General features: G+C 38.4%; 1 protein-coding gene across 1 annotated transcript; it reads left to right on the forward strand.

Moving 5' to 3' along the window:
- Positions 1 to 17,827: 17,827 nt before the first annotated feature.
- Positions 17,828 to 18,778, forward strand: LOC150066409 (olfactory receptor 11H6-like). Its single transcript, XM_090354705.1, has one exon. The coding sequence runs from the start codon at positions 17,828 to 17,830 to the stop codon at positions 18,776 to 18,778; it is 951 nt and encodes a 316-aa protein (XP_090210831.1).
- The last annotated feature ends 3,244 nt before the right edge of the window (positions 18,779 to 22,022 follow it).

Here is a 22,022-nt window from a genome sequence, read left to right on the forward strand (position 1 = left end):
TATGCTGACCATCAGGAATGGTTCTTTTTTTCTTTAAATTTACTGTCAGTGTAGAGGTGATGTACAAGGGGTTACAGTTACATAAGTCAGATAGAGTCCATTTGTTTTTTGAACAATGTCACCCCTTCTGTTGGTTCTATTCCCTCCAGTCCCCACACATAGATTGTATAGTTCATTTGCAACATAGTGTCTAGTGAGTCTCACTGGTGCATTTTTTCACTCTCTACTCTGCCATTTCTGTGCCCCCTACCCTCCCAAAGACAGATAAATGAAGAAACAAGACAAGAGGCAAAGAAATAAAAAAAAAAAAACAGCCCATACCGCACACCAAACAAACAAAAAAAACTCTTGTTTCTATTTCCTGAAGTTTATTTTGGTATTTTATATGACATATACATACATATAGCTATTGCTTCTTTTGAACCCCTCTTAAGAATATTCTCCTTTGGTCTCTTATCCTACATTCCTTTGGGTCTGCTTTACTTTGCTTAATATAATTTTTCCACGTCTTTCCATTTCCTTATAAATGGTACAATCTCATTCTTTATGAATGACTAGAATTCCACTTTGTATAGGTATCACATTTTCTCACTGAGGGGACTTTGGGTTGATTCCATATCTTGACTATGGTAAACAATGCTGCAATAGACATGGTTGAGCTGGTAGCTTTAATAATTTAAGGGATTGTTGTAGCAAGTATAACAGAACATCTATCATTAGATACCCTGTTTCAATTTTAAAGAAAGAGAAGACATATTTTGATGATGAGAATTGCCTTAAAAATTTTTGAGACATTTTAGTTTTATTCAGTTTTGTTGTTGCTAAAGAAACTGCACTATTATGTGCTAAACTTGTTTAATGCTATTTAATAAACTTTTAAGGTGGCTTAATAGTGTATTGCAGTGGTATAAACAAAAGAGAAGGCCTATTTAGTTAGATAAATTTCAGATCAATTCAGTTCATGTTTCTCTGAATGTAACATTAAGAAATAAACTAGTGAGTGAATAAGTGAACTATATATATATTTCATTTGAGAAATGTGGACTATGAAATGTAGTGTTGGATTGGATTTAGGTAGCAGGTTTTTTTTATTTCAAGTAGAGTTATAAGGAAACCCTGAAAGAGAAATTAGAATTTCAGCAAAAACTTGTACTGTGCCTGGTACAGTGGCTCACAACTGTAATCCTAGCTACATGGGAGGCTGAGATCTGAGGATTTAGCTTCAAAGCCATTCTGGGCACTAAAGAATGTGAGATTCTTATCACCAATTAACAACCAGAAAAGCAGAAGTGGTGCTATGGCTTAAAGGGTAGGGCAGTAGCTTATGAGCTGAATAGCTCAGGGACATTCCCAGGCACAGAGTGCAAGCCCCATGACCCACAAAAAGAAAAAAAGAAAACACTTATAATGTGTAGGAGCCAATCAAAGGATATGCAGAAAGCATTTTCAGCACATGGAGCAACTGATAATAGAGACCAGAATTATGAATGTGTCTGGCAGAAGGTGAATGGTATAAAGGCCAGCCAATATGAACTGGGAGCTGGTCCCTTTATGATAATCAGCCTACTTTTACCTTTTCTTCTTTGTATAGCATATTATATCTGGTATGAATAGTCTGTGTGTGTGTGTGTGTGTGTGTGTGTGTGTGTGTGTGTGTGCATGCGAAAGCACCAGTACAGGATCTTCTTGACCTCTGGTCTTTGTGATATTGCGTGGCTTTTGGATATTGGAAGGGCCTCTACAATTAAGAGCCATAATTTCACTTTTGGCTTTTTACTGCTTAATTGGAGATAATGTTTTGGATTTTTCTGCTTAGGCTGACTTTCTATAGTGATTCTCAGATCTCATTCTCTGGAGTAAATAGAATTATATGTATGAGCCCACAGCTCAGACTATTTGTTTTTGTTTCTTCTTTTGCTATTACTTTTGTTGTCAAATCCTTGAGATTTATGTACACTAATGCAATAAATTTTTTTTAATTTTTTATTGTAATTAATAAAAGGGTTACATGATATTTGCCAGATAGAAGGTGCATTAATTCACATGCATTGATAACCTTTCACATGTCTTGGTACCGATTACCCTCCCCTCCACTCCCCACCCCGTGCAATAAAATTTTTGTCTCTTTTTTTAACCAGAAATTTTACATTTTCAGGTCTCTTCTTTAAGTCTTTAAACAATTTTGAGAAGATTTGGTGTTACAATATAAGATGTGTCCCATTTTCTTCTTTTCTATAGAAAAGAATGCATATGTGCATATATGCACACTCAGTTTTCTCATAACTATTTGTTGAATAAATTATCTTTTAACACTTTGGGTTTCTAATTATTATTCTTGTTTTGAAGATCAATTGGGCACTTGCAAGTTGATTTATTCTTTTCTTTTGCATTATTGGTTTAGAAATTCCTTTGTTCTTTTTATTCTGAACATCATTTGGCTCATTCCTGTCTTTTGTAGTTTCATGAGTTTTAGTACTTTCAGCTATGTAAATATTTTAGCTATATTAAATTTTCCTAGTTTTGAAATGGGATGTCTTTTAATCTCAAGCAACATCACTCCATGAAGAATTCCAGACTAGCAAATGCCTTTATAAAGAAATATATTCAATTACAAAATACTATAGAGACCAAATTACATCACACAGATAAATTTCTTTTAACCCTCTTTTAAAGTTTCCTAAGGGAAGTGGAGAAGTGGTGGAAGATGGCAGTGGTTCAGTGTGAGTCTTTCTGAGCTCTCGCCAAGATACCAGTTCTAGCATCGTAGCAGAAAGTTTATACCCAAATATGAATCCTAAGTGAGCTTCAGCACCCCAGAGATCTCAGTCAGAGAGACAAAAGGCTGGAAACCAGAGCAAGAAGACAGCGTGGAGATGCCAGCCAGTCGGAGCCACTGCAGAGACAAAGCCTCCCTCCAAACCTGTGCAGACAGCACTTCTTGGCAGCGCACACCTGCCAGCTCCAGAGAGAGCCTGCGCGAGCCCAGAGCCGTCACCTAGCCGTGGAGCAGACCTGTCAGCTTCACGAAACCAGAAAACCTAGCTATTTGTGAATACCTCCATGGAGACATTTCCACTTCTGCTCAGGGAATAGCATTGGAAAGGAATTCCCTCCACCACCAGCCAACAGCAGTGCCATCTTGACTACTGGCAAAGACCCAGCCAAACTAACAGGAGCTTTGACTTGCCAAGTTCCTCTTGAGTTAGAGACCTTATTCCCATGCAATGCCCAACATCCCAAGGGACTATCTAGGAGGGAATCAGGGAGAAGGAGGGGATACTGAGAAGTAAAGATCCTTCAAGGACATTACTGATAGAGACAGATGTGAGATGAGAGAAAAAAAGAAGACTAGGGAAAAATAAAGCCCACCAAAAACTGCAAAGGGGAAAAGGAAAAATTGAAACAGTAAAAAAGATGAAATTGTTCAAAGTGTATCATGTGCATATATGTGAACTCTATGAAACACTCTCTTAAGTATATCCTAATTTAAAATATTTTTTAAAAATGAACATGGAGATCATCATGTGATGCAAAATAAACTAGTTCCAAAAGAGAAGACAAATAACACATTGTTTTCTCTCACAGGCAGAATTTAGACCAAATAGCCTAAATAATAAACATGTTTATTATATTATGTTCTTCATATATTATACATGAAGATGCAATAATAAAAGCCAATAACAACTGCTAAAATATTGTGAGAGAAGAAAACAATTGAAGCAGTTGCCTGATCAATATAAAATATAAGTATGCATGGAAAAAACAGCAATACTTTGTGTAATCAAAGTATACTAATAAAAATAATTTAATGCTATACATAACCTAATGAGGCTAACATAAGATAGTGTATTTCATAAAACAACTTGGTAATGAGTGTTCAGAACATTTAACCATATGTGTCTTCGGACCTCATATTTTTCTCCAAGTAATTTACACTAGGATAATATTTTTAAATTCAACAAACATTAAAACATTTAACATTTAAAACTAATCAACCCCAATAATTTTTTTTGGTTGGTCATGGGACTTGAACTCTGGGCCTGGGCATTGTCCCTGCACTTTTCAGCTAAAGGCTATCATCCTACCCCTTGAGCCACAGTGTCACTTCCAGTTTTCTGATAGTTAACTGGAGATAAGAGTCTCACGGTCTTTAGTGCCCAGGCTGGCTTTGAACTATGATGCTCAGATCTCAGCCTCCTGAGTAACTAGAATTATAAGTGTGAGCCATGGCACCCGGCACAACCCCAATGATTTTTGAGGCATTCTTTCTTTAGGAGGGTGAAAATCCTGAGTCTTGAACTCAGGATCTGGGCACTGGCCCTGAACTTTTTTGCCTTAACACTAGCACTCTACCACTTCTGGGTTTTTTGTTTTGGGGTTTTTTTTGCTGATTAATTGAAGATAAGAAGCTCACAGATTTTTCTGCCTGGGCTGTCTTTGAACTGTGATCCTCAGATCTCAGCCTCCTGAGTAGCTAGGATTAGTTGTGAGCCACCAGTACAGAACTGTTTCAGTATTTTAATACTATAATATTCGGAATAGCCTAAATACAAAAGTTAAATATTATTAGATTTTGAAGCTTTTAATACATTTAAGAGTTTTAATCGCTTGAAAATTGCTTATATAAACAGAATACCAAATTGTAAATGTTGTCCAATTTCACATATTATAAGAAAAGTAGATAGAAAAATAAAAGGGGGATATTGAAATTATCAATATTTTGAATGTCTTCTTAACTTTTCTGAATCCTCCAAATTGGCAGTGGATATGTGCAATGAATGTTTGCAATACATACACTTATTATTATATTCAGAATAAAAAGCTTGGCTTTAACTTTTTCAATAGCAATGCCAGATGGAAGTGGCTCATGCCTGCATTCTTAGCTACTGTAGAGGCTGAAATCTGAGAATTGTGATTCAAAGTCAGACCAAGCCGCAAAGTTCATGAGACTCTTAATTCCGATTAGCCACAAAAAAATTTCAGAAATGGAGCTATGTCTCAATGTTAGCCTTGAGTAAAAGATCAAACTGAATTCAGTCATTTGGCTTTTATTCATTACAAGTAAGACCTGGAGTAAATAAATTAACCTGCCTAAGTTTTGATGACCTCATCTGTAAAACTAATATCTAGAAATGGACTGATTTTTAAAATAATATCTTTTTTAAATAGTATCTAGACTAATATCTAAAAACTGACTAATTATTGTAGAAATTAAATGTGTTTACTTCTAAAAGTTACTTGTTTCAGTGTATGGCACATAACAAGCATTCAATAAATATTCACTGCCAATATTTATCAGACAAACTAATAGGCTATCTACAGGAGCAGATAGACTTTCAGATAAAAATAACTAAATCAAATCTGAGTGAACAAAATAAATTTCTTTTCAATCAGATAGAGTCTCAGAATTTTATATTCAGTGGACAGAGTGTCAACAGAAGAAGTGGGATCATTTGTCCAATAAGAGAAAGCCTGGATGAGATGGTTGAAATGAATTCACTAATGGATAAATCCATGGAGTAATGTCCACCCAGCTGAGAGAATCTCAACAAACAGCATCACCAGGGACATGCGGAAAATCCCAGCTTTCCTTGTTATCACTGCTGGGGGAAAAAAAAGCTTCCTGAAATGCATTCAAAGAGCAAACACAAAAGACAGAACTCAGATCCAGGGAAGATGAAAGAAGAGCAAGAGGCTTCTCTGCCTTTTCTGCTAAAATTCTGCTCTATTTCAAATCAGTGTTTATGGCAATGCCTGCAATAGAAGATATCTACATTTCATAAATGAAGAGTATAGAAAGTGTGGCATTTTTTTCAGTGTGGAAAGGTAAGTTTAAGAAAATAATTTTCTGCTTCCAGTGCCAATTTGTAAACAGAATCATACCTTTTGGGTTGTATCAGAAAATTGGAAAGGCAAAAGAAAAACATGAACGTAGTGATTTTACTTTCATTTAATCTCTTCTAGTATTCCGCAGCTTATGATTTATATCAAACTCCAGCCTCCTCCTTGTATTTGCTAGATTTTAGTAAGACCAGTATCATTTACACTGTCGTTTCTTTTATGGGAGTAAATTTGACTAAGGACAAGCCACTGAGCCTTCCACTGAGAAATGGAACAAAACAAATCTTTCCCAGGAGTTGTCACTCCTTCTGATGTTTCATTCCACTTCTTAAGTATGCTTCTAATCCCTGCCTAGGTTTATGGAGTATTATTGGTCAACCAAAAGGAAACTACACCCTCCATGATGCCCCATTGGACTTTTTTCATTCCTCCTCAGCCCTGCCTAGAAGAAAGGCTGAGTTCATTGGCTTTAAATCTAAATTATAAATGAAGGGGACATGATATCCTTACAAGGTAAGTCAAACATGGCCTAAATAAAAACTTGCTGGCACTTTGCAATATTGTAGAACTAGCAAATGTCACCACAAAACAGTGCCTGGAGAAGGTAGGCTAAGTAAGGCAGACTAAGAGTAAGTCAGATGCTGGTCGGATCCTAGCTACTCAGAAAGCTGAAATCTGAGGACAGAAGTTCAAAGCCAGCCCTGGGAACAAAAGGACTGAGAATCTTATCTCCAATTAACAACCAGAAAACAAGAAACGCCTCTGTGGTTCAAGTGGTAGAATGCTAGCCTTAAGCTGAAGACCTCAGGAACAATGCCCAGGCCCAAAGTTCAAGCCTCATGACTGGAAAAAAAATTGTTTTTAATCTTATCTTGGTACCTTTTGTACTGGGTGTTTTTATTCATTTTCTCTGCATCTCAGTTTTAATTAATGGTAATAATTACTGTAAAGCTGTTGTTGTTCCTAAATTACCCAACAGAAAAACCTTTATTGTAGATTTGCATTCACTCCCATATTTTTATTAAAGAATTTATTAACATTGATTTTTTTCATATATTTTATTGTAATTAATAGAAGGGTTACATTGTATTTGGCAGATAGAAAGTGCATTACTTTTAACATTGATTTTTACATCATATTTCAAATGATGTGTTTAACCAACAAGTATTCAAGAAGAGAATCTCCATATACAATCACTGGCATTTAGATTTTAGAACGTAATTAAAATTAGGGTGAGGGTTTTTATGTCATAGATACACATTAATCTATGTAATAAAACATTATGTCTATACAGTCATAAATTTTTTTTGTCTATGTAGTTGTGTTTATATTTCCAATACCATGTCCTTAACATTGGGTAAGCAAATATTGAGTCCTCACTCTTGTACTGTTTGGATCTAATAGCCACATATTAAGGATACCATGTGCCTTTTATTCCTTTGGTTTTGACTAGTCTCATTCAACATGATTTGCTCTAGCTTCATCTGCTTCCCTGCAAATGCCATTATTTTATCTTCTCTGTTGGCTATGTAGAATTCCATTGTATATATAAATACCACATTTACATTTTTTGTATCCATTCATCTGCAGTAGGGCATCTGGACTGTTTCCATCGCCTGGCTATTGTGAATAGTGCAGAGATGAACATTGCTGAGCAGGTGTCCTTATCATATGCTGGGTTATGATGTTCAGGATAGATGCCCAAGAGTGGTATGGCAGGATCATAGGGAAGGTCTATTTTCAGTTCTTTAAGAAACCTCCACACTGCTTTCCAGAGTTGCTGAACTTGCTTACAATCCCACCAGCAGTGCAGTAGGGTTCCTTTTTCCCTGCAATCCTGCCAGCATCTAGCATTATCTAAGTTCAAAAGCATGGCCATTCTTTTTGGGGTAAGGTGGTATCTTAGGGTTGTTTTTATTTGCATTTCCTTTATGACAATGGATGATGAGCATTTTCTCATATGCTTTTCTGCCATTTTAACCTCTTGTTTTGATAAGTCTCTGTTTAGTTCCCTTACCCATTTAATGATTGGTTTGTTGGGTTTGGGGGAGATTAGTTTCTTGAATTCCCTGTAGATACTGGATATTAAGCATCTGTCTGATGTATTAAATATCTTTTCCCAGTTGGTTGGCTGTCTTTCTACTTTAGTGGCCATGCTTTTATCTGTGCAGAAACTTTTTCTTGCTCCTCTAGGTGCTTCAATTTCTTCTTAGGTTATTTACATGCTCTTCTGTCTTTTTAGTATGGGCTCCTAGTGTGATAAATTTGCCCCCAGAATTGCATTTGCTGTGTTCCATATGTTCCTTTGTGATATATCTTGATTGTCATTACATTCAAGAAAGTTTTGAATTTCTTCTTTCATTCGCTCTGTAACCCAGGAGTTAATCAGCTTCCATGTGTTGTTCCATGTGTTGTTCAGCTTCCATGTGTTTGAATGTGTTTTATCTTTTACTGTGTTGATCAGAACTAGTCTGATTCCACTGTGATCAGATAGAATGCATGGGATTTTTATCAGTCCTCTTGTATCTGCTTAGGTTTTCTGTATGATCTATTTTGGAATATATTCCATGTGCCGCTGAGAAAAATGTATAAAGTTTCACTGTTGGGTGGAAGACTCTGTGTATATCTGTTAAGCCCACTTTGCTATGGTGTCATTTAACTTGGTGGTGTCTTTGCTTATCTGTTGACCTGTCATTTGGTGAGAATGGCATATTGAAGTCTTACTATGACTGTGTTTGAGTTTATCTTGTTCTTAATTTGAGACTTTGCTTGAAAATTTTGAGTGCTCCTGTTTTGGGGGAGTAAATGTTTATAACTAATATCCTGGTTATGAATTATACCCTTTACTAATATGTGGTGACCATCTTTATCTTTATGTACTGATTTGTCAGAGATTAAGATTGCTACTCCTGTACGGTGCATTGGAGTGGAAAATTCTTTTCCACCCTTTCACTTGGAGTTTGTTTCTGTCTTTGGCAGTGGAGTGGAGTTGCGGTCTGAGCTAGCCAGGTGGCTAGTTTGCCTGCCCTGTTCCCATGGCAGGGCCCAGCCATGGGCCTGTGGTTTAGGGGCTCTTGTGAGATTTCAGCTAGTCCAGTGGCTAGCTAGGGGCCCTGTTCCCTGGGGTAGGACCCAGCAGAGGATGAGGCCTTTGAGGGTGGAGCCATGCCTTTCTGGCTCTCTGAGCATGAGCTCAGCCCCTGCTGTTCTCCCCTTCACTTTCCTATTGTGTTTCAGGGAGATATTGGGCAGCTTTTGGCTGAGAGTCTTCCTGTGACTCCGTGGACACCCCCCCACCCCCCGGTGCTGGCTTGCAGACTCCCACACTCCCCCACCCGCTGTTGGAAGGCTGGGTCTTAGCGCCCCTCAGTCTCCAGGTTCAGTGGCCAGGGATAGGAGGCTGATGGGCAGGTGGGAGCAGGAACACCTCCACATCCTTTAATGGGGTGTTGGGTCTTAGTGCCCGCCTGCCTGTAAGTCTCCAGTCAGTGGCCTGGGGAAGGGGACTGTTGGGGGAAGGGACAGGATTCTGAATTCCTTCCCCCTCCCTGCACTTGCCAGTCTTTCCTGGCTGGGGTTGGAGGGGTCTGGGTTAAGTACTGTAGCTTGCCACCAGCTCTGCTTTCCCAATGGGTTTGGGAGAACCCGCTGCACTACTTATTCATCTGGGTTTGGCTGTGAGCTGCTCTGCGGTGTAAGAGGGTCGTTCACCTCCCTTCTGGTCTCCATCGCTATCTGTGCTGTCTGTTCCCGGTCTGTGTGGGATTCCGGTGTCTGGATTCCGCAGCTTGCTGGAGTTCCGGGCTTCTTTTGTGGCTTGGAGCCAGCAGCGAGTGGTGGGGGAGGGGTCCTCGCATTTCAGATTCTTTGAGAGCATTGGATATAAGCTTTATCTGTGTTTCTTTTCTAGTTTGTGTACTTCTCCATTGCTTCTTGAATTTGCAGTTGTTGATTTCTTTTTTTTTTTTTTGCCAGTCCTGGGCTTGAACTCAGGGCCTGAGCACTGTCCTTGGACTTTCTCAAGGCTAGAGCTCTACCACTTGAGCCTCAGCACCACTTCCAGCTTTTTCTATATATGTGGTACCAAGGAATCGAACCCGGGTCTTCGTGCATGCTAGGCAAGCACTTTAACCACTAGGCCAAGTTCCTGGCCCAGTTGTTGATTTCTTAAGCTAGTTGGCTCATGGGATTCCCTGATTCTCTCTTTTTGTGGGAGAGAGCTAGGCTGGTCCTTATTGTTTTGGCACCACTTGCTTCCCCTGGACTCCCACATTTTTATGAATCTTTTCACTACCCTTTGAACAACACTGGACATTCTATCCTAATCATTCATTTTTGCTCATTTTAAAGGCTAGAAAAAAAATTTTTGTATTTAAATTAGCAAACTTCATCTAGAAATATGAAGCTTACTGATTTAACTCCACAATGAACACTGCAATTTCAAAAATGTCCTTTACTTTTATGAAAGAAGAACAATATTCCTGGTTTTAAGGACATTTTATCATGTGGGCATGTGAATATCTTTTCTTGGATACTGAAAGGCAAAGAATAATATGATAGGCATGTCATAACCTTTAGCAGAAGCTTTTTGAAAACTAATAAATAGCTACAAAACAGGTTTTAAGTTCAAAAGGTAAGCCTCAAAAGATTGTACTTATCACACATAATTATGTAAAAGATAATTGTATAGCAAAAATACAGAAATAAAAATCACTGAAATTCACACTAGATAGTAATAAAAAAAAGTTCATGCCAGTTTTTTTTTGGGGGGGGGGTTTGCCAGTCCTGGGGCTTAAACTCAGGGCCTGACCTTCTGTCCTTGGGCTTTCTCAAGTCTAATGCTCTACCACTTGAGCCACAACACTACTTCAGGCTTTTTGTGTGTACGCGATACCAAGGAATTGAACCCAGGGCTTTGTGCATGCTATTGTGCCCGTTTTAAAATATTTTACTGAATATGTGATTAAATATTGCCCTTCAGTTATGTGATGATAGGACCCATGTGCTATGGGTAGTATTGTAGTCAGTTTTGTAATTATCCAAGAAAAGTAATCCCAAGCCATCATCGTTACAAATATGCCCATTAAATACATAAAATAGAAAGCAGACAGATGGACAGGCAGACCAGTGAAATAAAAAAAGGATAGTTTTTCTAAGAAATTTAGTGAACTTTTCACTGGATATTGTGGTGGCAACAAGCTACCCTTGCAAGACTTAAGAAATTGCACAAAAATGGGTTAGAATGAGTATGCCCAGAAAGAGAGGTATTTCAAAAAATAGAGTTAGAATATGGATAGTTCCGAATGTATGGTATATATTCCACAGAAGAAAGAACACAGTTCTATTTGCTATTTTAAAATATTTTGTACAAAATAGTCGATTGTTTTAAATACTTGAATTTCCCAGCTCCCTATCTATAATGTCCTAGATGTGGTGCTAAATTTTTTTTATTGATTTCACTAAAGAACATTAAAAATAGAAGATAATGTTTTAAAACTGAACTTAAGGCTGAGCACAGTGGTCCATTACTATAGTTCCAACTTGTTAGAAGGTGAAATTGAGAGTTTCAAGGCCCAAAACCAACTTCAGAACATTAATGAGATACTCATCTCAATAAAATCACTGGACAGGGTGGCAAACTCCTATGATTTCAGCTATATTAGAGGCTGTTAATAGGAGGGTTACAATTCAGGTTAGCGTTGGCAAAAAAAATTCAAGACATTAACAACAACAAAAAAAAAACTAGAACAGAGTATTGGGGACAGGGCTCAAATGAGTGAGCACCTGGCTTAACAAGCCTAAGGCCCTGAGTTCAAACCTTAGTATAAATAAAAACCTAAAATTAAGAAAATGCTACAGTTTTTTGTACTATAAAATCAAAGTCCAAAGATTGCATCTATCATTTTAATAAACCATCTATTTAATAATAAGTGCTAGGGTAATTGCCAGAGGAAAAATACCATTTTACCACTTTTGTCCTAACCATATTTGGCTTTCCATCTATACATGATTGGGGACAATATTAAATGTTAACATAAAAAAAACTGAAGTTAGTTGGAAAAGCATTTCCTAGGTTCTTTATATTTGACCAAAGACAGTTAAAGCATAAAAAATATTTACCAAATTTATTGACCACAAAAATTTAAAGAAAAGGTTATTCATAAAAGCCAGTGCAAAATCTAAAGGACACTAGAAGGTGGAAACACTTAGAAAAATTCAATAATTAACCCCCATTGCAAAACTCAACAAGCATCTGTTGGGACTAATCTGTTTTTCAAGACATTCTTAAGAGTGAACTCTGAGTAAGGGCTGGCAAAATGCAAACACAATAAAGATCAAAAGTGACTGCCAAAAACCAAGTGGCAACTGACCTCTGAATGAGTTCAGGAGTCAAGAGGTTATGGTATCTAATGCTCCAAGTCTGTCACCTGATTATGAGGACTATTGTGTTTGCTTTTAACACCACAGCTGCAGTAAACCATGATGAGAAATCGTGGCACTGCAGTTTTAAAAATTTCTTAAAGTCTACCCAGAAAAGATTCAAGGAGGACAAATATTCCCTCAAGCAGTTTTAAGTGCTGCTGTGTAGGCTCATTCTGAATATCTACATCATGTAGTAGAAAACCAAATCTTACCCAGCACTGACATTTATTTTCTAGTCCCAGGGGTCTGCTCTTTCTTCCATAGTACTTGAGAAGTAAGGAATCAGTTTGTTCAAAATTCAACAGATGTATTTATATGATAGGTATATAATTAATATCTGTTTCCCTTCCCTCGGACAGAAATAAGAAAGACCCTACCAAAGCTGAGATTAAAAAAGGACTCAATACCATAAAGACACTTGCACATTCATGTCCATTGTAGTACTATTCACAATATCCAAGTCATGAAAATAGCCCAGATACCCTATAATAGATGAATGAATCCAAAAAAAGTGTGGTATGTATACACAATGGAATTTTACACAGCCATTAGAAAGAAGAATACTATGTCACTTTCAGGGAAATGGAAGAACTTACAACAAATCATGTCAAGTGTGGCAAACCAAGCTCAGAGAGACAAACAGTGTGTGTTTTTTCTCATATGCAGAAGCTAGATCTAAAATATATGATAAATTATACAACACTAGGCATTCACACACAGGAAGACCAAAGTCGGATAATCAACAATTTTTTGAAGAAAATGACTGAAGAATTTAATCCAGAACAAGAAGCCTTGGAACCTTTCTAAAGGAATGCTGCTATGAAAAACAGGTCCTATATCTCCTTGTAAGCTTTTTCTCAGTGATTATTTCTGCAAAATCTAGAAAGCCAACCATGGGAAAGTAGAAGGGAGTCTGGAAAATCACAAATATTTCCTCCACCTCTAAGATTCAGTGAGTTCAGAACAAGAAAAAAAATTGATTTTTAAACTTCTATTATAATCAATGATGTCAAGAACTAAAGTGGGAGTAACTCTATGACAGAGAACTTGGCTAGCATATAGAAGGCCCTGCCAAGAAAAACAAAAATTTAATACATGATTGATTTCTCTGAAGCCCATGAATGTGAGCAATATATTGTTCCAAAAAACAGAGGGCAAAACTTGATCATTTATTTTCTCCAGAAATAGAAACGAAGCACAAAAATGACATTATCCCACTCCCTTAACTATTCTAGACTCCTAGGACATAATATACTGAATCCATTTTCCTTTGTCCTACAAAACCCAGGAAATAAGAACTTAGGGAGACAGTAGAAGAAATAAAATAATGTCTAATTAAAAACAAACAATAACAGCAATGATCAAAAGCTCCAACAAATATAATTATGCTTCCCCAAATTACAGAGAACAGTTGTGTTTTTTGTTAATTTTCTGGGTAAAGTACCTATATTGATTTTAAATAAATGTATGAAAGCATATCTACCTTATGCAACAGATAACTACAGAAGAGCTAAATGAGCACTTCACAAATCAGGGAAAAGTAAACATCCCTACCAACAATTGTGTTCTACCTTTCTTAATTCAGTGCATTCAGAAAGGATAATATCTTTGAAAACTACTGCCATCAGTAGCAGCTACAATCTATCTCCTTTCCAATGATCAACTGATGCCATTTTTTGAGGCTTTGAGATTCAAGTTGAAAGTTTGCTTCTTTTGTATTGTTCTGCTTTGTCTTATAGGTCATGGAGCTAGGATTCTGAGCCTAGGTGCTGCCTCTAAGAATTTTAGCCCAAGGCTACTGCCCTACCCCTTGAGCCACAGTGACACTTCCCATTTTCTACTGGTTAACTGGAGATGAGGTTCAAGGTCTTTAGTGCCTGGTCTGGCTTTGAAACGCAATTCTCAGATCTTAACCTCCTAAATAGCTAGGATTACAGGCATGAGCCACCGTGCCTGGCTTGAAGTTGAAAGTTTTGTGTAGTATTCACATACTTTGAAAAGTACTGTAGTCATAAAAAAAAATAACTAGACAAAAAAATAACTAGACCCAGAGATGACATTAAGAAGAAAACTAAAATATTTCCTAAGTAGTCTGGTTTGAAAACTTCTGAGAAAAATTTACCTTTTGCCTCTCGGATAATATAATGTTTATAGCAGCAACACTAATTTGTTTTATTATTTCTTTATACTTTTCTCCTTGGATGGTCACAGATACATTTATACTAGAAGTTCCTCAAATTGGTGGGAAAAATATGACAGACAGAGCTAAAAGACATGGAGTTTTGTCCTGACAATTATTTATTGGTTTGAGACTTTAGGCATTTAACCTTGTTGAATTTTTAATCTTCTCAAAAATGAAATGAAGGTAATAATCCTTATTACAGCTCCCCTTTAGAGTAATTAAGAAAGCTGGGGCTGGGAGCATGGCCTAGTGGTAGAGTGCCTGCCTAGCATGCACAGAGCTCTGGGTTCAAGTCCTCAGTACCATATACACAGAAAAAAAAAGCCAAAAGGGGTGCTATGGCTCAAGTGGTAAAATGTTGTCCTTGAGAAAGCCCAAGGACAGTGCCGAGGCCCTGATTTCAAGCCCCAGGACTGGCAAAAAAAGAACGGGGCGGGGGGGACTGGGAGAGTAGCCTAGTGGTAGAGTGCTCACTTAGTATGCATGAAGCACTGAGTTCAATTCCTCAGTACCACATACTCAGAAAAAGAGAGAGGAGGGAAGGAAGGAAGGAAAGAAGGAAGGAAGGAAGGAAGGAAGGAAGGAAGGAAGGAAGGAAGGAAGGAAGGAAGGAAGGAAGGAAGGAAGGAAGGGAGGGAAGGAGGGAGGGAGGGAGGAAAGGAGGAAAGGAGGAAAGGAGGGAGGGAGGGAGGGAAGGAAGGAATATTGAGAAGGTTTAAATAAAATGAGATATGATATTCAAAATGAAAAGAAAAGAAATATGACAGAGAAAGAGAGAATGTAGTATAGACATGGCACAGGAAAGAGCACTTCATTTATGACTGCCATCTCAGGCCGTTTTCAACCACCTTCTTCATTATAGAGCCTGGCCAACTTCATCTGGATTAATCTTGAACTTGAATTTAAAAAACCAATGTCTCCACTACAACTGAACAAAGCAACAAGCCAAAGAATACTAGAAGAAAAAAAAAGGTTACTTGAAACAGGTTATTTGTTTTGAAATGATGTCTTTTGGTGTTATCCTATTATAATTGCTTGAAGATAGTCTGAACTTCATATCCTCAGCAAGTCCCACTGGGCAAACGAGTGAAGAGGGTACAGTGTACAAAGGAAAATTCACATATTGAAACTCAGGTAGCTTTAATGCAAATCCTAAGTAAAGCCATTGGTTAGCAATCTTGTCATTTAAAATTTCAACACACTAAAAAAAAAAAAGAGAACAGAGGTCTGATATATTAGGTAAGTACAAATAAACCTCTGTGTGTGTGTGTGTGTGTGTGTGTGTGTGTGTGTGTGTGTGTGTATACATGCATGTATGTGTCTGGATGCCAATACTGGAACTTGAACTCATGATCTGGGCACTGTCCCTTAGTAAAAAAATTCCCAAAGCTACTGCTCTGCCATTTGAACCATAATTCCATTTCTAGCTTTTTGTTGTTAAATAAGGATAAGATTCACAGACTTTTCTGTCTGGACTAGCTAGGAACCTCAGTCTTCAAATCGCAGCCTCCTGAGTATCTTGGGTTACAGTGTAATCCACTGGAGCCCAGTAGAACTCAACTTGAAATAAGTGTTCTTAATTCTTGTGAGTTTATTAAGCAGTTGAATCTTTGGTATGGTCTGAGGGACAGAGGGAGTACTCAAACTTTTGTATAGATATGTATTGAAATTTCCCTACATTTAAAATACACTTCAATTTAGAACTTTAACAACTTTAATCGTTTGCATAATAATTCCTAAACATGCATAACAATCTATATTTCTATAGCATTTTACAGTCTATAAACTTTTACATATATTGTTTCATGTAAGTCTCATATCAGCCTTGCTAAGTATTATTCACATTTTAAAGAGAAAATAATGTCATGGGCAGTGAATCCTTGCTAAGGAAGTACTGGAGAGATGGATTTAGACACCTCCAAATCACACGCCCTGTCATGAGTCAAACCACAAGCCAGGCCAAAGCTGTACCTTTCAAAGGTGTTTCTGTGTATTCTGAACTCAGGGCCTTAGCTTTTTCACTCAAGGCTGGTGCTCTACCACTTGAGCCACATTTCTACTTCCAGCTTTATTTTTTGGTGGTTAAAGGTAAGAGTCTTATAGATTTACACCAGTCACTGGTGGCTCACACTCACCACTTAGAAGGCTGAGATCTGAATATTGCAGTTTGAAGTCAGGCTAGGCAAGAAAGTCTGTGAGACTCTTATCTCCAATTATCTACCAGAAAATCAGAAGTGGAGCTCGAAGTGGTAGAATGGTAGCCTTGAACAAAGGAACTCGGGGAATAGTGCGCAGGCCCTGTGTTCAAGCCCTACAACAATTAACCAACAACAACAAGAAGAAAAATGTCTCATAGACTCTCCTGACCAGATGGCTTCGAAGCAAGATCCTCATCTCAGCCTCCTAAGTAGCTAAGATTATAAGTGTGAGCCACCAATCTTGCTTCTATGACTATTATTTTTTGTCTTTTATTGTTTATTTTCTCTATCTAATTGGGCAAAGGATTTTCCATTCAACAAAGTAATATATGAATTCAATGACTCTTGATCAATGTCACCCCTTATATCATTCCCTCCCCTGCCATACATCCCAGTCCCAGTCCTTTCTATTTTATTTTTTCTTTTTCTTTCTTTTTTTTTTTTGTTTTGTCGGTCATGGGGCTTGAACTCTGGGCCTGGGTGCTGTCCCTGGGCAAAATCTTCAGCTCAAAGCTACCACCCTACCCCAGGACCTGGGCATTGTCCCTGAACTCTTCAGCTCCAGGCTACCACCCTACCCTTGAGCCAAGCCCCACTTCCGGTTTTCTCATGGTTAATTGGAGATAAGAGTCTCACATTCTTTACCAAACAGGCTGTCTTTGAACCACAATCCTCAGATCTCAGCCTCCTGAGTAGCTAGGATTGAGCCACGGAGCCTGGCTATATTTTCTATGTCAGGTTTCATATTTTGGTCTGTTAATCTGTTGATTCCCATTTTCACATGTGAATTATTCATAACAAAATGGGCATCTTAGTTTCACTTGGCTATCCATTTACCTGTATTATCACCAGTGTTCTCCCTAATTAGGTATACACTGAGGAATACTGAAAGGAAATCTTTTATTTGTTTTTATTTAATTCCAAGAAAACCTTTTCAAGAGCCTCTCAAACTGATGACTAATATTACTACTATTTAATCAGCAATGTTTTCTACAGAATGGTGAATAGAAATACATAGAAGTAAAAGATATCTCAGTAAATACTGTTTTAGAGCACCCAATCAAATACCAAAGAACAAGCACCAACCAAGGTTGGAGGCAGGAATGCAGGCTCCCTCTGCTGGGGAGAAGTTAGAAAACCTAATTTATTCTACCTGTGTAATTTGTGACTCAATCCTCACAGAATGAAAGCGATGGACTCCAAAGACAGAAATACTTCTCACCCTGTGAGTCACTTCATCCTCTTGGGCTTCCCTTGCCTCAGGGAAATACAGATCTTCCTTTTCTCCATATTCTTTGTGACATACATTCTGACACTGCTGGGAAACATGGCCATTGTGTGTGCAGTGAGATGGGACCACAGACTCCACACTCCCATGTATGTGCTGCTTGCCAACTTCTCCTTCTTGGAGATCTGCTATGTGAACTCTGATGTGCCCAACATGCTAATCAACTTCCTCTCCAGAACAAAAACCATCTCCTTTGCTCAGTGCCTCCTTCAATTGTACTTTTTCTTCTCTTTGGGAACAACTGAATGCTTATTTCTCTCCATCATGGCCTATGATCGGTTCCTGGCAATCTGCCGGCCCCTGCACTATCCTTCTGTCATGACTACTAAGTTCTGCAGGAGCCTCATCATCTTTTGTTGGACCTATGGTTTCCTGTGGTTTCTGGTTCCAGTGATACTCATCACCCGGCTGCCATTTTGTGGCCCAAATGTGATTGATGATTTCCTGTGTGACCTTGGTCCACTACTGGACCTGGCTTCAGCCTGTGCCCCAGTCCCTGGGACGGTACTCCTATGTGGGACCATGAGCTCTCTCCTCATCTTTGCCACCTTTTTCTACATCATTGGTTCCTATAGCCTGGTTCTGAGGGCTGTGATGCAGGTGCCTTCTGCTGCTGGCCGGAAGAAGGCCTTTTCCACCTGCTCCTCACACCTGGCTGTGGTGTTTCTGTTCTATGGCTCAGTCATGATGACATATGTGAGCCCAGGGTCAGGACAGGCTGAAGGCATGCAGAAGTTCACAACTTTGTTCTACTCGGTTTTGACTCCTTTCTTTAACCCTATGATCTACAGTCTCAGGAACAAAGAAATGAAAGATGCCTTGAAAAAAGTTCTAGGAGGTTCCTAAATGATCTGTAGTGAATTACTCTCAGTGAGTTGGATTTGTGAGTCTCAGGCTTAAAGCTACGTGATAAGCTAAGAAACCGGAAAGTGTAGATGTGAATCTTTTCTTTTCTTAGGGGAAAACAGGATTGGAAGGACTGAGAACTCAAGGACTTTGAACTCAAAGCTTGCTAAACAAATACTCTGATCATTTGAGACATGCCCCTATACCTTTTGGGTTTTCTAAGGAAAATGACTCATGAGTGTATCAGAATGAAGAAAGGGCAGAAATCAAACTCAACAGACCAACAGGCTTTATTCAGGAGTAAAGCCTGGAAAGGGCAACTAATCCCCCTTCATCATGGCTGAACAGGAAATAGCACAACTCTTTTACATCTAGGGTTCTTCAAATATTAAACAGAAAGTGTAAAGCTGCAGGTAGCAGATGGAAGTGGGGTGAGATAGAAGTGAGGTGAGTGAGCAATGTTATTTTGACTGAGGAGTTTCAAGATCTCAACAGCCTCTGTGTGAGTCAGGCCCACCAATATCAGACACAGCCTTGGAATTAGGCTCTCTTCCAAGATGGCTGGTACCTCTGTTCAAGAGGCAGGGGAGGAGAGATGATTCAGTGGGGTCACCACAGAGTAGTTCTAGGTTAAGCCATTTCCCATTAATCCTGACTCTGGAAAAGCATAAGAAACAAAGGGGAAGGGGGAACTATTGTCTTGTCGGACTACTTCTTGCTGGTGTGGGGTGGTGGGGTGAGTAGAGGAATATGTTCACAGGGTTCAGGTCTTAAACTTATGAGCAGAAAAGATGGCTCTGACATGCTCCTGGCTTGCTGCCTGAGAGATAGCTGTTATGCAGTTGGGAACTTCTCTGTGGGTCTGATTTGATTAAATCTGCAATGATAAAAGATTTAAGAGTAGTTATGTTGCAAGTTTGAATCAACAACAGATTAAACAATTTAATTATTTCCATTGTTTACTAATTAGGATTGACAGCTATGTATATGCCTCTAGTGAAGGATTTGCCTCTCTCCTCTTGGCCCAATGTTTTGATTTATCCAAAGACCCTATATGAAAGACTTACCTATCCCTTCTTGGCACAATCATTTTATGTATCCAAAGATGGAACATGAAGGATTGATCCCCACTCTATTATGCTAGGTACATACAGACGCCAGGCAAAACCCAAGGTATGTGCAGACATGCTTGATGTGCAGACGGAAATCTACCTAAACCTGGCTGTGAATAGTCCATTGTGGGCCCAACCAAAAAGCTCCCCACCTCACTAGACCTACTGGCTTTTTCACTAACCTCTGCCTCCTTGCTCAGACTTCATAGAAGCCCAACACCAACCTTACCTCCTCATACAACCTCTGATCCCATGAGAAGGTTGCTGCCCTTCACTGTTATAAACAATCCTCAAATGAGGAAGATCTAGTCTGGCCTATTTACTTCCTTTCTCCTCCATTTGCCTAACAACTAGTTCTTTTGGTTACAATGAGGAATACATGGACACAGGCATGCTTGGTGTTTTTCTTTTCCAATTTTGTATTCAAGGTGGCTTATATACTTTGGGAAAAGAGATATCAGTAACAATCGTTTTACATCACTGTATTAATTTTGACTTTAGGAAAAAAATCTTACACAATTTTTAACTTATAGAGAATTAAATGCCAATTTTACTATTTAATAAGCACACGCACACCATCTACTCACACACACCATCTGCTACTTACATCAATGTATGTAGCTTGTCTTAATTTTCATTCTTTTTACCAAACATTTAAGACAATTCTTACTTCCCAAAACCTCTTATCTAAAGGAATCCATTTTTCAGTTTTCTCAATTCTCTTTCCAAAGCCTTTCCTTATACTGTTTGATAAGCTCTGTCTGATAAGACTCAAGACATTTCTTTTCACTTCCTTATCTCATTACTGAGTTTTCCTTTAATTTGCATTTTAAAGTAAAACAAACTCCATTGAAAGCAGGTACAAGAAGATGGTAAGCTAATGGAGAAGGCAAATGAGGGGAAATGGCTTTATAAGCTTTCTATGCACATATGACCATAGCATTGGAATTGTTCTGCAAAGAGAAGAAGAAGAGAGAGGTAAGGTGTACTGAAGTACATCTTTTTTCCTTTTCTTTTCTTTTTTGTGGATCATGGGGCTTGAACTCTGGGTCTGCGCACTGTCCCTGAGCTCTTCAGCTCAAGGCTACCGCCCTACCCTTTGAGCCACAGCCCCACTTCCCTATTCTAGTGATTAATCAGAGATAAGAATCTCTCATTCCTTAGTTTGGGGCTGGCTTTGATTAATGAAAATTACAGGCGTGAGCCACCATGCCCAGATCTGAAGTACATCTTATACTTGAGTGGAAGTGCTGTAATGAAACTTCTCTTGCTCAATAAAGTATGCCACTAAAAAGAAAGATGAACAAATGCCTAAGATTCTTGGTGGTATACGTACTCCACAAACATACACAACGACATATGAGTACACACACACACACACACACACACACACACACACAGATACACAATTTTTTTCGTTTTGTAAAAGCCAAAATGCTTTACTATTCTTTTAAGCAAATGGCTCCAATTCTGTGGCTTAAAGTCAGGGCCTGGGCACTGTCCCTGGGCACTATACCAAGTAAGCCACAGCTCTACTTCCATCTAGTCTCATAGATTTTTCAGCCTGGGCTGGCTTCAAATTGTGATCCTCAGGTCTCAACTTCCTAAGAAGGTAGGATTACAAGCCTGAGCCAATAACTCTTTGCCAAAAAACAATTTTTTAATCATTGAAATAACATAAAGCCATAAGTAAGAAAACATACAATAATATAAGCAAAGACCATGGAAATAAAATCTTTGTAAAAATAAAAATTAAATAAATGTTAAAGTGGCCCACAGAGTGTCTGACCCAATAGGAAAGAGAATGAGAACTCTAATATCATAATTCTGGTATTAACAAAGAAGAGATTCCAAAATGTGAGACAGAAATCAAATAATCAGAACTGCTGGACAAAGATGGATAAAAATGTTGATTTACCAAAGCTGCTGCTATATAATGTCTGCACCGTCATAACCATAACCTCTTGAAGGAATATGCTCGATGTGGTGTGCAATACATTGTCACTGCTGGAAAATTGGCCCCAATAACCAATTAGTAGGATCTCAAAGGAGGAGAAGGAACATTGGGGATATCCCCTCAGAAAGTCTCACTTGTAGAATCCACAGAAGGCTATATCCCTTGGGATGAATCA

The sequence above is a fragment of the Megascapheus bottae genome, chromosome 2 (assembly GCF_031878675.1).
Source record: "Megascapheus bottae isolate mThoBot1 chromosome 2, mThoBot2.hap1, whole genome shotgun sequence".
In the NCBI taxonomy this organism is placed as follows: domain Eukaryota; kingdom Metazoa; phylum Chordata; class Mammalia; order Rodentia; family Geomyidae; genus Megascapheus; species Megascapheus bottae.